General features: G+C 50.6%; 1 protein-coding gene across 6 annotated transcripts in view; it reads right to left on the bottom strand.

Moving 5' to 3' along the window:
• The window catches only part of MORN5 (MORN repeat containing 5), a 34,885-nt gene that overhangs the window by 203 nt on the left and 17,933 nt on the right, over positions 1-16,749 (bottom strand). For 2 of the 6 annotated variants that reach the window (XM_061433430.1, XM_061433428.1), the window contains one exon: positions 7-2,324. The exons of 2 other annotated variants lie outside the window; for them this stretch is intronic. Coding sequence is in view for 2 of the 4 variants with exons in the window: in XM_061433428.1 (XP_061289412.1) it covers positions 2,293-2,324 (32 nt within the window). In the remaining 2 variants the exon portion in view is untranslated. Of the gene's footprint in view, positions 1-6; positions 2,325-6,617; positions 16,106-16,749 lie in introns of those variants that run through there. 2 more of the 6 variants (XM_061433431.1, XM_061433427.1) reach the window with 1 other exon arrangement.

The raw sequence follows: 16,749 nt of genomic DNA, 5'->3' as shown, positions 1-16,749 counted from the left end.
CTGTAAAGGAGAGGGGGAGCCAGTCATGCCTCATGCTGGGAGCCCCCCAGGCAGGGTTTCAGGACTGGGGTGGTGTCAGAGGTGGACGCTGCTGACTGGATGGAGGCAGGCATGACATCATCGGGCTGTTCTGAACTGGGCCCCTGCCCAGTGTGACATCCACTTAGGGCACCACTGGGACAGCTGGTCCAGGCCTTAGTTTATTCTCTGGGTTTTCCATTCTGGACCCTTCAGAGAACCCATGGTTCCTCTAGAGGGTCAACACTCTCTCTTTACTTGGGTCTTTTCGGTGAGGAGTGGAGAGGAGAAGCTGGGGGCCCTGCAGGCCCACAAGTGTTTATCTCCCTCAACTCAGTCCTCGGGACCGCGCCTTCCTGTGGACAAGCAACAGGCTCGGAGGACAAGTTGTATGTCCACAGCCATGGGATAAGCACATGGGAGAGCCTAGAACTTGAGCCCCAGGAACTTGTCTGCATACAAGGCCTGTGCTGTTTTGAAACCTGAGAGAGAGAAAGAGAGAGAGAGAGAGAGAGAGAGAAAGTGGAGGGGGGACCATAGCACACCACCAGCATCTCTCTGTGCCAGACCCCTCTGCAGACTGACTATTTTCATTTTTCCCCTTTATCCTCTAAACCCACACCCAGCCCCTCCTCTCACCACGACTAGAGACCCACTCCAATGGTGGGATGTGTACCCCTAAAAATGCATGTAACTCAGTAAAATATATCCTGCTGTTTTGTGTGCAAATGTGGTTTTAATTTACACAAATGGCATTGTGCTGTGAGTTTCATTGTGTCTCACTTTTTTTTTTTTTCACTCAACACGATATTTTCAAGATCTGTTCTCATTGCAATGTGGACATCTCATTCTTTGCTCCTGACCTAATATTCCTATTGCTCGCCTAATATTCCATGGCGAGTTTCCAGCTACTCATCCTCCCTGGATGGGCACGAAGGATGCCTCCACTTCCCACACCAGGAATGATGCTGGGACAGATGCTATGTTCTTGGGCACATCCCTTGGTGGGTCCGTGGAGAATTTCTCTGGGTCTGTATTCCAGGAGGAGGGTCACGGAGTTGTGCTAAGAGTCCATTCACCAGGACTCTCAGCAAAGCCCATGGTTTCCGCCCCCACCCCCAGCACGGCATTGCCGGCCAGTGGTCCCTCCCTTGTTCCTGCCCACTTCCTGGGGACAAAGAGGACCGGCCCCAATCCCTGCCTTCCTGTCTTGCCTCTGTCTTCCCCCGTGTCTAGTTCAGTGCTTCCCACCTAAGAGATCAGAGGATGGAATTACTCATCCTCCTTGGGTCAGAATCCCATGGGCAGAGGAGCCTGGTGGGCTACAGTCCATGGGGTCGCAAAGAGTCGGACACAACCGACCAACTAACACTTTCACTTCAACACTTGGGTGACAAACGGCAGAAGCTAGAGATAAAAGACACTCCTTGAGAGCTAAACCATGGGAAATCCCACAGAAATCCTGCCCTCCATACTACAGCCCCCTGCCAGGAACCCCCTTCCTCTTCTGGTCCAGGACCCAGGGAGACAAGACTTTTTGTCAGCTTACTGTGTGCTCTGAGCTTTACAAATCCCGGATCTCATTGAGTCCTTTGTGAGACCCCAGTAGGGTAGGGGCTTCCCAGGTGGCGCTAGTGGTAAAAAAAAAACAGCCTGCCAATGCAGGAGACCTAAGAGACATGGGTTAGATCCCTGGGTAGGGAAGAACCCCTGGAGGAAAGCATGGCAACCCACTCCAGTATTCTTGCGTGGAAAATCTCATGGACAGAAGAGCCTGATGGGCTGCAGTCTATAGACTTGCAAAGAGTCAGACATGACTAAAGCAACTTAGCTAGGGGAGATTGCTCCATTTTATAAAGAGGACAAGCCTTGACTTATATGCATGGCCAGTGGAATTTAAACCAAGACTCATCAGACCCTGAAGCCGGACTTTCCACCCCAGGGCAGGCCTGAAGGTGCCAGAAGGCGAATCTGCCCCCATAGAGTAAGCCTCCTCTGTCCCCCACCCCAACTAGATCTCTGTCTGTGACCTCGACAAAGGCTCGCCGCCTGCAAGCTCTGGCCTGGGAGGACTGCCCTCAGCAGCTGGTGGGCCTCAGTTTCCCCTGGGGAGGCTACCGGGGAATCCTCGCGTGGCTGCCAACCCCCGCCCCCCAGGGCGGGGGCGGGGAAAGCGCGGCACACAAGGAGTTAAGCACTGGTGAAGCCCACTTTTGCCACACCGCAAGCAGCCTGGTTGATAATTACAGTTCTGAAGTCTCCAGGCTATTCGAATCAGTGCAGCTGCAACCTCTTCAGCGGTAACCCTGAAACCAGACCAACGGGGTTTATTGTGCTGAACCAGTCCTCCGGCCCCTCCCTGATAGTTACAAATTGACAGCAATGGCCTTAAACAGCCCTCTTCACTACCCCTTTCCCTCTCTACCTGGCCGCTCAGCCACCAATTTGAATCACAGAAGCCTCTCCTCCCAGCAGCTGCTCCCCAACCCTCCCTCCACCTCCCTGGCGCCTCGAGGCGGCTCCCCTGGCCCTGCCACGCCAGGGTGAGGCTGCCGAAGCACATTTCATCAATATTTAAAATGGAATTAAACCTGCAGCTTTGATTAATGCCTCCCCGATCCCGGGAGTTGTGATTACTATTTTGCAAATTGCGATTGTTGGAATATGCTAATATGATTGTCTGAGAACATCTTCACCTTCTCAGATAATTTCCCCCCACTCTTTTTTTTTTTTGGTAGGAGGAGAAGGGGAGAGGAGGGGAAAGAAAGATGGGGAAAAAACACCCCACAAACTCTTTAATCAATTGTAAATTATTACCCTCGGCACAATTGCTGGTGGTTCAGAGGAAGGGGAGGGAGATTTCTGGTTTGGTGCATTTATCTTGAAAAGTTTTGGCCCCCACTGGCCCAGTAATTCCACTCTGGGATGTTATCCTAAGGGAATAATCTATTTGTCCCAGTACTATTTAGAATCAAGAAAACTGAAATAACCCACGCTTCTAAAACAAGAGGATGATTACTTTGTTGTACATTCATTCATTTAACAAGTAATTTCTAAACACTGACTATATGCCAGGCATACAGCTATAGTTTGGTGGTCGGGGGAGGGACACCAAAGGCCACATGAGGGGATATTTAGCAGCTACTGAAAAAAAATATGATTATGAAGTCTACATAGCAATGTAGGAGAAATGTTTTGGATATGATAAGCCAAAAAAAAAAAAAAAAGGTGGAAGGAGGTAAGAAACAAAATTACATAGTATAATCTGTGTACAAATTATGCACAAAAGAAAAAAAAATAAATTGAATGGGAATAATGGTCAGCTCCTAGCAGTGGGGCTCGAGAGGTTCTTCTGTTTTGGATATTTCCTTAATCTTTTGTTAATATGTATCCACAATAGAAAAAATAAAAAGAATCATTGGCTTTTTTCCTACCCTCTAATGCTTTGGTAATTTCATGCATCTTAGTAATTGAAGTAAGATATTCCTAGGTTCCCAGAAACACCAATAGGGTTCTTGAATTTGTAAAAAGTAAAAAGACCCAGCATAAAAATATTGATAAAAATGCATAACATTTGGCAAATAGGCAAATCTCCTATGCAGAAGACTTCCAAATAATTTAGGTGGATACTCTGCCCTTGAGGAGACTGGGCATGACTCCTTTTTCCCCAGATGTGGGCTACCTCCTAAAAAGGACTTCCTAAATAGTGACTTCCTCCTAAAAAGGACAGTAAAGGAAGGGGGTGGGAGAAAAAAAGGAGTAACTTTTCAGTGAAGAAACCTGACAAACACACCTCGTCCAAGTGATCAAGGTCAATGTCAGCAGTGATAAGTTGTGTGGATAATGTGTAGCCTCGATTTGATGACAATGGCATTTACCTCCTCCCCTAAACTCATAACCCCCCTTGAATGATGTGAAACCCATCAGATAAATTCCAGTCATGGCGCATTTTAAAAACACTCCTCAAAAATGTCATCGAAAACAAGGAAAGTCTGAGAGACGGTCAGTGTCAAGAGGAACCTAAGGTGATGTGACAACTGAATGTGACGTGGTGTCGTGAGCGGGATCCCGGAACAGAGTAGAGGCATCACGGAAAGTCGTGAGCAGGATCCCAGAACAGAATAGAGGCGTCACGGAAAGACGGAGGAAAGAAGGAGAAAGTATGCTGTTACTAATATATCAACTCGTGCTCAGTCACTCGGTTGTGTCCTACTCTTTGCAACTGCACAGACTGTAGCCCGCCAGGCTCCTCTGTCATGGGATTCTCCAGGCAAGAATACTCCAGTGGGTTGCCGTTTCCTCCTCCAAATATGTCAATGTTAGTTCATTAACGGTGTTATGCGCACGGTGCAATGTAAGATGTCAATCATAGGGAAACTGGATGTGGGGTACAGTTGAGAACACTTGGTACTGTTGCTTCAGTAAATTCTGTATATCTGCAATTGTTCTAAAATAAAACGCTTATTTTAAAAAAATGCCTGAAAATCCAGCATGCTCTGTAAAAGGTGAGATTATCGCATTCTCCGGGAGGAGTGGAAGTCTTTTCACCCACCCAACCATCTAGAATAAAGCCCTTCACACCCTTTTCTCTGTCCTGGGCCCTGCACATCACAGTTTATGAGCCCACACAAATATGAACAAGAAACCAGTGGTTACCAGTGGGGACAGGGCGAGGGAAGCGCAAGCCCGGGGTCGGGGGAGGGGTTAGTATGGGATTATATGAAGTGGTGTATGAAACCTGAAAATTGTAAAGAATTTAAAGAATCTTTCATTCAATTAAAAAACTGTATTCTGCTGCTGCTGCTAAGTCACGTCAGTTGTGTCCGACTCTGTGCGACCCCATAGACGGCAGCCCACCAGGCTCCCCCGTCCCTGGGACTCTCCAGGCAAGAACACTGAAGTGGGTTGCCATTTCCTTCTCCAATGCATGAAAGTGAAAAGTGAAAGTGAAGTCGCTCAGTCGTGTCCGACTCTTCGTGACCCCATGGACTGCAGCCTATCAGGCTCCTCCATCCATGGGATTTTCCAGGCAAGAGTACTGGAGTGGGGCGAAAAATTGTATGAGTCTATGCTTAGTGGCATATCCCCTTATATATTTTTCCCTCCCACTAGGCATAAACCCAATGCAGGTATATGTCTTGTTGACCACTGCACCCAGCATACAGTTGGCAACCAATATATGCTTTGCCAGGTGAAGTCTCGAGTCAGTCTGTTGCCTTCTGATTTGTCTTTGATTGCTCTCAACAAACATTCCTGACACCTATTTCTTGGCATCCAGGTCCCAGCTCAAATGTTGCTTCTCAGTGGTCCCTGATCCAGCCACCTTCACTCCCAGTCACTCTATCTAGAGGCTTTCATTCTGTCTTCTTCATGGTGTACAGCTCTTGAGGCAATTTGCTTGTTTATTTATGTGTTGTCTGTCTCCCCATCCACACTGTGAGTTCCAGTGAAACCAGGGCATTGTTCACTGTGGCATCGTCAGACCAGTGTCTGCCACACAAGAGTGCTCAGCCCACATCTGTTGGATGAATGAATGAATGAATGAATCAAAAAGCCCAATCCTGTGGCCTGTCGTGTGCCTAGTGCTGGGGACAAGGGGATTGAGACTCTAAGGCTTGACCTAGGCACTCTACCAGCTTAATCTGTCTGCTCTTGGGGCACAAAGATATCTTTCCTTTTCTCTCTTATTTTTTAATTGGAGTATAGTTGCCTTACAATGTTGTGTTCGTTTCTGCTGTACAGCAAAGTGAATCAACTAGACGGATACATGTATCTCTTCTTTTTTGAATTTCCTCCCCATTTAGGTCACCATAGAACACTGAGTAGAGGTCCCTGTGCTATGCAGTAGGTTCGCATCAGTTATCTATTATATACGTGTGTGTGTCTGTGTCTGTTAGTCTCTCAGTCATGTCTGATTCTTTGCGACCCCATGGACTACAGCCTGTCAGGCTCCTCTGTCCATGGAATTCTCCAGGCAAGAATACTGGAGTGGGTTGCCATTCCCTTCTCCAGGGGATCTTCCCAACCCAGGGATCAAAACCGTGTCTCCTGCATTGCAGGCAGATTCTTTACCATCTGAGCCACTAGGGAGGCCCATTACATACACAGTAGAGTATATATATATGTCAATCCCAGTCTCCCAATTCATTCCACCTCTGGGGCCACAAAGATTTCTTTATTCTGGTTCTCAAACTTTGGAAGTGACCCCGCTGTTCCCCACATCCCCTCCCCTGCCTGACCCGATGAGTCTCACCCATCACCAGGAGAAAGAGGCATCTTATAGAGACGAAAAGTGACTGGGAAGAGAGACTCCACATCTGCCCGCAGGGTCCCCTGCTGAGAAGTCTTCCCTGCAAAGGCTGCCCACTCCTTCGCCTGGACTTTGAGGCCTTTCCAGCTGGCCTCCCCAGCCCGCCTCACACTGTGAAATGCAGCCACCCTGTTTGCAGTTGGCCACAGGCAGGTGCTCAGTGCCCCGTGCTTTCGTACATGCCATTCCAGGGAGGGGGACACTCTTCCTTTTAGGAGAGAGAGGCCCAGGGCACGTCCCATTTCTGGACCCTTCTGGATGTAAAAGTGAAGGAAGACCTCAACATGAGTAATAACAATTGCAATATATTTTAAACACAGTTTAACAACGTAATGTTTTTAACACAAAGAACCAAATGTAACATAAAAGTGCTATTCTAGAATTTCTGTCAAAGGAGTAGAAATCCACAGTGCATTAAGGACGGTGTGGTCAGGAAATGGGGCTGCCTGCATAAACATGATTTTCTTTCAGGCCTCACATGGTTCTGACTTCAGGCCCTGAAGAACGTGTGTCCTCCAAGCCCTCTTCCCCCGCACCTGGGCCCTGCCTGGAGGTCACTTTCTCTGACCCAGGTCAAGGTCATGGTATTGGTCACGGTCACCCCTGCCAGCCAAGGGGAGCCATGATCAATTCACTTCTGTTCTTCAGAGCCCAATGCAGATCGAGCACTTAAGAAGTATTTAATAAATACAGGGTGAATGAATGAAGAAAGAAATGTAAATTTGGGGACATAAAAGTAAGAATTACCCTGTGGGATTGAGACAAAGGGGAAAGAATTTCTTCTCCACCCTCAGCAAACGGAGCTGAGAGGGCAAAATAGACATGCCAAGTGCAGGACCCAGGCCGCTGGCTCGTTTTCCTTTTCTGTCTGGAGGCCATGGACGGGGCAGCCCCACCGCACGGGGAGGGTGGGTTGTCTGGGCTCATACCTGGGCGCCAGGCACGCTCAGGAAGCTCAAAGCCCTGACTGGCCTGGGGCCGACCTCACAATGAAGGCAGGCCTGCACAGGCCACCGAGTGTGGCCCAGGTCACCCGGGGTGGCATTCGTGCAGCCTGCACATCGGTGCAGGGCTAGGGGAAGAAGTGTCTTGCAAATCGAACAGCAAATGCAAGGCCATCTTGGCTCCCCTGATGGCTGGCAGGGAGACACTGTGGTACCGTGGGTTAGGGGCATGAGCTTTGGAGCACAGCAGCTGCTAGCTTGGAGATCTTGGTCAAGTGGCCTCACATCTGGGTGTCATTTCCTCGTCTGCAGAGGTGGCTGCCTGGAACAGTCAATCGAGATCATTTCCAAAAGTGCTTAGTATGTTGCCTGCAGGAAATGCGCCCAAACCAAAGATGGACAGAAACTGTCATCACAAGGTCGGACTTCAGGCACCTGTGACCACACAGCATAGGCTGGAAGGAGTTCTGGGTCCTATGTGAGCCCAGCTGCCAGCCTGCTGGGTGATCTTAGACAAGTCACTGCCCCTCTCTGAGCGAGCTTGTCCATACAGGGGGTTTCACCAGACCTCTGGCAAAGGGCAGAGTGGGGACTGGTGGAGCTGAACAGCCCTGGGTGGGCACCCAGGAGGTATGAGCTAGGATCATCATTTTGATGGGTCCTTAATTCCCAAACTGGATACCTTCATGGGAGTATTCTTAAGGAACTCAGCACCCTTGGGACTTCTGGTTCCCTATGGGGGGTGCAGGGAGGAACCAGGGAGGAGGAGGTCTTTACACAAGGATCAGCATCATAAGGATCAAGAGCTGCAGCTCAGCTAATGATTTTGTTCAAAGCGAGGGGCAGGCCAGGGCAGGCAGGCCCGGAGAAGGCAAAGGGGTGGATTCAGGTCACCAGGTACCCACAAGCCCGATGTCGCTAGCTCTCAGCAGGCCTTTGGGCCAACCGCACCTGCGGTCACCAGCGCTCTGCAGTGCCCACCCGGCATGCAGGGGCCTCGGGTGGGGACTGGGAAAGGGAAAAGTTCAGGATGAATCGAGGTGTCCAGCCTCGGGAAAGGGGACGAGGGTCACAGTGGCCGAGCACCAGGGAGGTGCAGGGCTCTGTGGGAAGAGGGTCACACCTGTCCCCACCTTAGTGAGTAAACGCGGTTGCCCCAGTTAGGACGAGGACATGGAGCTTTAAGCAGCGGTGAAGGCATGTCCCCACTTCATTCCACCAGCATGGAGGGGAAAAGCTCAGCCTGCTGGTGTGGGCATCGCCCTCACTGAGGCTGCCACAAGCGGTGTGCTTCCCTCCAAGTGTGAGCGTCTACCCTAGTGTGAGCGTAAATGTGTTCAAGCATGCATCGGCGTGTGCTGCGTGTGTAGGCGGCTGTGTCTGAGGTGCCTGGTGAAGAGAAGAGAGTCCCCTTCGGGGACCCTCAGCCCGCGTGCGGCATGTGGTGTCTGTGAGACACGTGCGTGGCAGGCGGTGTCTGAGTACCCGGGTCTGCGGTGTGTGGTCAGACGTTGAGGGAGGGCGTGCATCCCACCTGCAGTGACAGCCCAGCGCGCATCTAGAACACCAGGCCACGCCAGGCTCTAGGGCAGGAGCTGGACCGTGAGAACTGCCCTCTTTCCCCGGGGTCAAGGCCAGTGCATGCTCAGACGTGCTTTATGAACCATGGCTTCGGGCTGGGGTGGGATCTGCATGGCAGACCTGGCGCCCCAGCCGGAGGAGGGGTGCAGGAGCCGAACCTGAAGCCCCAAAGTCCAGCCACACCCTCTGTACAAACGCAGGGCTTTGGGAGCTGGAGGGCAGGGCTAGGCCCCCGGTGAGCCAGTGCCCACAGTGAGGGCGGTCACCAATGCCCGACAAGAAAGAGGCTTTGAAGTTGGCTAGCAGTGGTGTGGCCAGAGGCCAAGGCCATGGCGTGGCCAATATTGACTGAGGGATTGCTGCCCAGGCAGAGCCTGCTATTGGGCAGGAAGGGAGGCCCAGGCTACTCTTGCTTCCCCAAAAAGGAGCATCTTCTGGGCTGGGTGGGTGGAGGTCTTGCGGGAGGAATGGGGGGGGGCGGTGCAGGTGAGGCCAGGCTGCTTCACTCACTGGGAATAGAGGGGCAGAACCCGGCACCCACAGGCTCGTCAAGGCTTATTCAAGTGTAAGAGACATGGGGAAAATGACTGACTCGGGAACTTGAAACGGGAAACTGCGACACTGAGATTAATAAATGTGATAATTAATGCATTAAGCCTGAATTAATGATCAAATTTAGAAACCCAAACAATGTTATTACACTTGAAATCAATTTGTGGGCTTGGTTTCCTCAGTTTTCAAGAATTCTCCAGTGTGCACACAAGCTTTCAAGAAATCACAGCCAATTGTTAAAGTCTTGTAGTCAACCAATCCACCAAGCAAAGTTTTCAAAATCCTTTTGGGGTTTTAACAGCAAAAAATGATATTCAATGTGGGACTGTGGATATGTTCTGTTTATGTTGAAATGATTGGGGTGAGACCTCCAGGGTCAGACCTAGGGCTGGACTGGGCTGTAACTGGGGGGAGAGTGAATCTGGACAGCAGATACGGTGGCCTGGTATCAGGAAGCGCATCTGCGTGCCTGAGCTCACGTGACCCTCATACCAGCTCTGTTGTGTGTAGTTGGTGATGGCTCAGGTGCTGTTTCCTCTGCTCCAGCTGGTGGGTAAGGTGGCACTAGTGGTCAAGAACCGGCCTGCCAATGCAGGAGACAAGAGAGACGTGGGCTCAGTCCCTGGGTCCCCAGGATCTCCTGGAGAAGGGAATGGCAACCCACTCCAGTATTCTTGACTGGACAATCCCATGGACAGAGGAGCCTCGTGGGCTATATAGTCCATGGGGTCACAAAGAGTGGGACACGACCGAAGCGACTCAGCACACAGCACACTCACAGCACAGTGGGTGGGTAAAGGCGGAAAGTGCCCACAGTCATCATGACCCTTGAGAATCTCCAAGGAAGGTCCCAGCCTGGAGAAGGACATCTCACGAAGACGTCACACGTGATTCTGACACTGTTGGGACAGAGTTATTCCTGCTGTTGCGGTCCTGACAGGCAGCTGGCCTGTGTTTATGGGCCATATCGGTAAAAACAAAAATACACATCCTGAAATACTAGCATAAAAAAAAAAATACTAGCATCAGCCATGTGCGGCAGGCGTACTCAGGACAGGAGACCACTAACTCACATCTTCCTGCTCACTCCAGAGCACATGCGTGCTAAGCAGGGGAGGGCGCTAAGTCACAGCATCATCTACATCGCCATTCTTCTCGTTTCCCTGAGCCCCACTTTTATTTTTCAAGCACTCACAATGGCATCTGCGTTCACTAAACATGTTTGTGATGCCAGGCCGCTGTGCACGGGCAGCACTGGGAAGCCAAGGATGGGGCCCAAGGTCACTGGCTGGCCCTCACTCGACCCTCTGCTCCCTTTCACCCCTGATCTCCTTCACCCCTGCTCTCCAGCTGCGTGTGGACAATGGACTGATGGGGATAGGCCTGGCGGTTGGGCCTGTCCTCCAAGTGGCAGATGCTGAGGGCGGAATTAACTCTGGGACAGCAGGGATGGCCAGGGGAATGTTAGGATGTTAAGGACCTGCAGAACTCAGCAAAAGACGTGAACTTGGTCCTCACAGCAATCTTGCAAAGTCAGTGTTTTTATCCTGATTCACAGAGGAAGGTTTGAGGCTCAGAAAGACGGGGTTATATGTCCAAGCTGACTCTGCTAATGAGGGGCACAGGCTCACACCCAAGTCTATCACTTGAGCTGCAGCCTTTAGCCACTACACACTCTCCTAGAAAATCCTTGTGCAACTGCCACAGCTTTACTCCTCACTGTCTGAAGGGTTGAAGCTCAGCTCCCTGACCTGGCGATCAAGGCTCTCTCCCACCCTGGGTCCCTCTGCTTTGAACGCCCAGCTCAGGCACACTCTACACACCCGTCAAAGTCCACTCTGTCCATCACTGCCTAAGGGAGGTCTCCCTTGACTACTGCTCTGTCCAACACAGTATCGGGTCTCAGGGACTGCATCTTGAGTACGTGGGCCCCTGCGTCTCTCCGTGCCTTTTCCTTCCCTTCTGTGCAGCAAAACCCACCTCTCAAGCTTCAAAGCCTAGCCCAACACCACCTTTCCTAGAACATCAACTCAACTACCCTTGGGACACACTTGCCCTTTGCTCTCTGCTCCCCCAGCACATTGTGCTTCTGGCTCCTGACACCAGCAAAGCAGGGGCACTCCCAGTTTTTTGCAGAAAGAATCTCATATCTGATATTCCACATTAAACATGAATATAAACCTCATGGGGAATATAGAATTACGTTGGACTTCCATACATTTATTTTTATAGTTTCTGTTATTTTAATTTCTAACCTATATCTTGAGAGGTGGGAGGTTCACTACAGCCTTTTAAACACCTAGGCTCTAGGCTTCTTCTCTCTTCTGTCCAGAGACTGCCCATCCTGGGTCCTGGAATTGACTACTTATGCACCCCCCTACCTTTCCTTGGCATGGGAGGTTAGGGGGAGGCAATATACACTTAGCTGGCCCCTAGTTGGGACCCTGGTATCTGTAGTGGATCAGTTAAGGCCCGTGTCTGAGGTGATCTTAGAGGGTCTGAGGCTCCAGATGAATAAGAAATGATGAGGGTGATGGGAACACATCCAGAACATTACAAAAGCAAGCTAGAGAGATTAGGAACTTCAGGCCTCCAGCCCAGTTTTGAAATTGGCATCAAACGCAGGTGGGAGGAGGCCAGAGGGCACCTTGCCAAGGTCATGCTAGCTCCTCCCTTTGGGGCATGGGGTTAAGGAGACCCTGCCTCTCAACCAGCACCAGCCCCTGGGATAGAAACCCCAACTGCGATCGCCAGCAGACATGAAGCTCATCACGGGCCCCCACATCATCTCAATAAACACCACAACCCTGGAAGGAAGGTCCTTGTTCTACCCCCATCTTTCCTATGAGGCAACCGGGAGCTCAGAGAAGTGAAGTGACTAGCTCGAGGTCGCACAGGGGGCCAACGGCAGAGTCGGGGTCTGAGGCCAGATCTGGCAGGCTCCCCAGACCGGCCCGCAGCCCTGCAACGCCTCTCCTGGACCTGAGGCTGTGCGAGGCTCGCAGCTAACTGTCCAGGGCTCTAGCACGTGGGCTGAGGAAGTGAGATGAGGCTCCTGTCCCCTGGGCTCTGGCCTTGCAGCCACTTCTATTAAAGGAGACAAAACAAACCACGCTGGTGCTGGCCCGGGCGGACTCCGGCCACGGAAGGGGAAGCTGTGTCCTCTGGATGCTTCCAGGAGGCTGCTGCGGGTGGGGGGGAGCGGGGGATGCATTGTTGTCAAGAGTCCTGTGGGCACAACGGCTGGAGGGGGAATTTCCAGGGCCTCTGGAATCCCCGTGGGGAGAGAGGAGGGCAGGGAGCGATTCCCGCAGGTCAGGGAGGGGCAGCAGGCTGCCATTTCTGGAGAAAGGACCCTCACAGGGGGCCTGATCCCACCTCTGGTGGGGAGGGTCTAGTGTTTTTCTCGGGGGAGAAGGCCCACAGCTTTGCCAGACTCTTGGAGAAGCTCATATTGGTTCACAGCGTGGCCTCTGGTATCAGACACACCTGGTTCAAATCCCGACCCCTCCCTTTACTAACTGCACCCATCAGTAAGTAACTTACTCCCTGAGCCTCAGTTTCTGCCTCTGCCAAATCAGGATAGTGATGCATTCCTCAAAGGACCAGGGTGTGGTGAGTCCCTGGTGCAGTGAAGGCATTTGATAACTCAGAATTCCCTTCCTACCCCTTCAGCTGAAAGCAGATGCCGGGATCTGGGGCCCGTGTGGGCATTTTATTTGGCAGTTACGAGGGTGATATTATCCCTCCACAAAGCCTTCATTATGGTGCCGCTAACAATACCGCAGATAAGGCAGGCACGGCCCTGCGTGCCAGCCTGCAGGTGATTATAACATTTGGGTAAATTGCCTTTTGTCTCGTGGAGAGATGACAGCGGGAGGGGGTGGGGCAGGAGACTCGATCAGCCATCTTGCAGAAACCACGGCAGCGGCAGCGGGGGCGGCGGGTGGTGGGTGGTGGTGGGGTGGGAGGGGGAGCACGGTGTGGGAGGGGTGGGCAGCATGGGTTTGCAGGAGGAGCCCCGCTGGCAGTGGGAAGGCAAGTCCAGCTGCAGACAGACTGTGTGGGGTCGAGTACCTCACCCCGCCTTGCTGGGTCTCAGCTTTCTCACCTGTCTGGTGGAGGCAGAGGCTTCAAGATGAGAAGAGTCTTGGTTTACTGGTGGCACTGAAAGACTCCTGTTCTTTGGCCAGGTTTTGAGCAATAAAGTGGGCAGAGAACTATCTAGGGGAAAAGAGCCACTACTACCGTCTTACACTCCTTAGGTATTTTAAAATCTCTGGGCCACTAGGAAGGCCCTCGGTTCTTTCTTTCACTAGTAGACTCCAGCTTCTCACGCAGAAGCAGCTCAAATGTCATCCTTAGCTCTGAGTCCACGAGACCTGGGTTCAAATTCCAGCCCTACCACTCGTTACCTGAGGAACAAAGCATTTCACCTCACCTCAGTTTCATCATCTACAAAATGGAAATAATAAATACAACTCTTTTACAGGATTACTGTGAGGGTTAGGTAAAAGAAAATCAATTATTGAAAGTGCTCAAACCAGTACCTGGCACATCATAAGCACTTAGTCATTGATGGCTATTAGCTTTTTCACCCGGACTATGGATACCTTTTTATATCAATACATCCATTCCTTCACTGCCATTTTGACAGCTGCATTCTATTTTATTGAAAGGATATATCGTTTTTTTATTTAATGAATTCCCTCCTGTTGGACATCTGGGATGTTTCTGGTTCTCAACTGTTTAAATGATAACTGGAGAAACTTTAGAAGACCAAGTGGTCTTTCACTTCCAGGTGCTCACTACACAGCTTTTTAAAAATTAGGTTGAAAGTGAAAGTCGCTCAATCATGTCCGACTCTTTGCAACCCCATGGACTATACAGTCCATGGAATTCTCCAGGCCAGAATACTGGAGTGGGTAGCTTTTCCCTTCTCCAGGGGATCTTTCCAACCCAGGGATTAAACCCAGGTCTCCTGGATTGCAGGCAGATTCTTTACCAGCTGAGCCACAAGGAAAGCCCAAGAATAATGGAGTGGGTAACCTATCCCTTCTCCAGTGGATCTTCCAGACCCAGGAATCGAACTGGGGTCTCCTTCATTGCCGGCAAATTCTTTACCAACTGAGCTATCAGGGAAGTCCAAAAGTTAGGTTGCTGCTGCTGCTGAGTCACTTCAGTCATGTCCGACTCCATGTGACCCCATAGACGGCAGCCCATTAGTCTCTTCTGTCCCTGGGATTCTCCAGGCAAGAATACTGGTGTGGGTTGCCATTTCCTTCTCCAATGCATGAAAGTGAAAAGTGAAAGTGAAGTAGCTCAGTTGTGTCCGACTCTTAGCAACCCCATGGACTGCAGCCTACGAGGCTCCTCCACCCACTGGTTTTTCCATGCAAGAGTACTGGAGTGGGGTGCCATTGCCTTCTCTGAAAAGTTAGGTTAGGAACAGATAAACACCAGTCTCTGGGAGCTCCATGCTCAGGACAGAGAGTTTTGGAGTTGGTCAGGCAAAGCAGAAAGAGGCAAAGCTCTGAAGACAGATGAGCTCAAGTGTGAATCCCAATTCCTGCCAAATTCCCTGGGGAAATTCTTTAGCCACATGGAGCCTCACTTTCCTCATTTGTCAAACAGGGTTCATGCGAATACAACCCTCTCCTGGAGTTGAGTGTCTGGTGCAGGGTCAACGCTCAGTCAAGGCCAGCTGAGTCACCCCCTCCCATCCTCTTTATCCTCTCCATCCTCATTCTGGTAGAACCAGCCTCCACCTCCCAAAGGCTCCGAATCACCCACATGAGGTCACTCTCTGGACCACCACTCACACCCCTTCTTCCCATTGTCCATTTCACGTGGGGTACATTCCAACGAGGCTTGTGATTTTGATTTTAAATTCTGTCTGGAAACCACAGGTTCAAACGCAAAGGGGCTCTATCCGCAAATAATCGCTGGTATGTGATATTTTTAAGAAGCCCGAGCCATTGTTTCTGATTGAAGGAAAGTTGGTGCTATTTTGAAGAGCAGCACGATTAAGCAGTGGCGTTCTCTCTTTAACTGTTGGGAATTATACGCTGTTTGAAAGATTTGTGAGCTCTAGGACATTTGCCAGATGTGCTTGATTCGACATTTCAGACAACAAAGGGGATAATGTTGGCGGGAATCTTGACGGCATTTCTGATGATCAGGATATTCTCTGAAGATGGTACTGAGACCTTTCGGGGGAAGAATTTCAGCTTTCACATAAACTAATTTGGGATGCTCACTCTCTGTCTTTCACAAAGCAAATTTAGTTCATTGTTAGTTGTATATGTTAAAATGGTTACGAGGGTTTTTTTCCTTTGAATATTAATAATGTGCCTTTCATCTGAGACACGCGCATGGGGTGTCATTAATTGCGGGGAGGGAGGAAGGCTTAGTAGTGCAGTTATTTTGCAAATGATTCCTGCTAGTAACATCGAGGCAGGCAATGGCTCCATGAAGAGACACACGTACATGGCGCCAGCACGACTTGGGCACATCCTTCCTGAGAGGAATGCCTGGGTTGGGTGAGCAGTGGGGGGGGCTGCCCACAGTCTGCAAAGGATCCTTTATAAAAAAAGGCAGCATCTCCTTTGGCGACTGTGGTGGTTTTGTCTTAAGATTATCAAATGGACCTTTTCATTCATTTAGAGCATCGCTGAGTTCCCCCTGGTGCCAGGAACACCTGTGAATGAGACACAGACGGTCTGAGAGCAGAGGTGTTGAGTAAAGAATAAGCTAGGATGGGGACTTCCCTGGTGGTCCAGTGGTTAAGACTTCACGCTCCCAGTGCAAGGGGCCCGGGTTCGATCCCTGATCAGCAAAGTAGGTACCACACGCCACAGCTAAAGATCCCGCAGGCTGCAATGAGGATCGAAGATCCCGAGTGCCGCAGCCAAATAAATTAATATTAAAGAAAAGAATGAGCTAGGACACAAAGCTGGAAAGCAGAGGAAAAGGACAGGGTTTGGGTAGAGTCAGGTTTGACTCTTGACTCTGTCACCAGCTATGTAACTGGGAGCAAGTTATTAATCTATTTGACACCAGATTGTTTCATTGCAAACTGTGGCTCCGGAAAAATTTCTCCCTTGGGATGGTGTGAAAAGCAGAGAAGATAAACAGGAAAGGTGCCAAGTGAGGGCCTGGTGAGGCACCTTCTTGTCCCGAGTTCCTGCCCAGCTTCGTGGCCCTGAGCTGTGGGTGCTCAGCTGAACCTGCGTGCCATTCTTGCAGGGCCACAGGCAAAGACTTCATGGCCTTCTGCTGTGTGCTGAGCATGGAGAGATAAGGAAAGCGGGAAGGGCATTTTCGGCTGGGGGAACAGATGAA

Source organism: Bos javanicus, chromosome 11, assembly GCF_032452875.1.
Source record: "Bos javanicus breed banteng chromosome 11, ARS-OSU_banteng_1.0, whole genome shotgun sequence".
Taxonomy (NCBI): Eukaryota; Metazoa; Chordata; class Mammalia; order Artiodactyla; family Bovidae; genus Bos; species Bos javanicus.
Note: the sequence above shows the minus strand (reverse complement) of the source record. Positions and strands in the feature narration are given on the sequence as shown.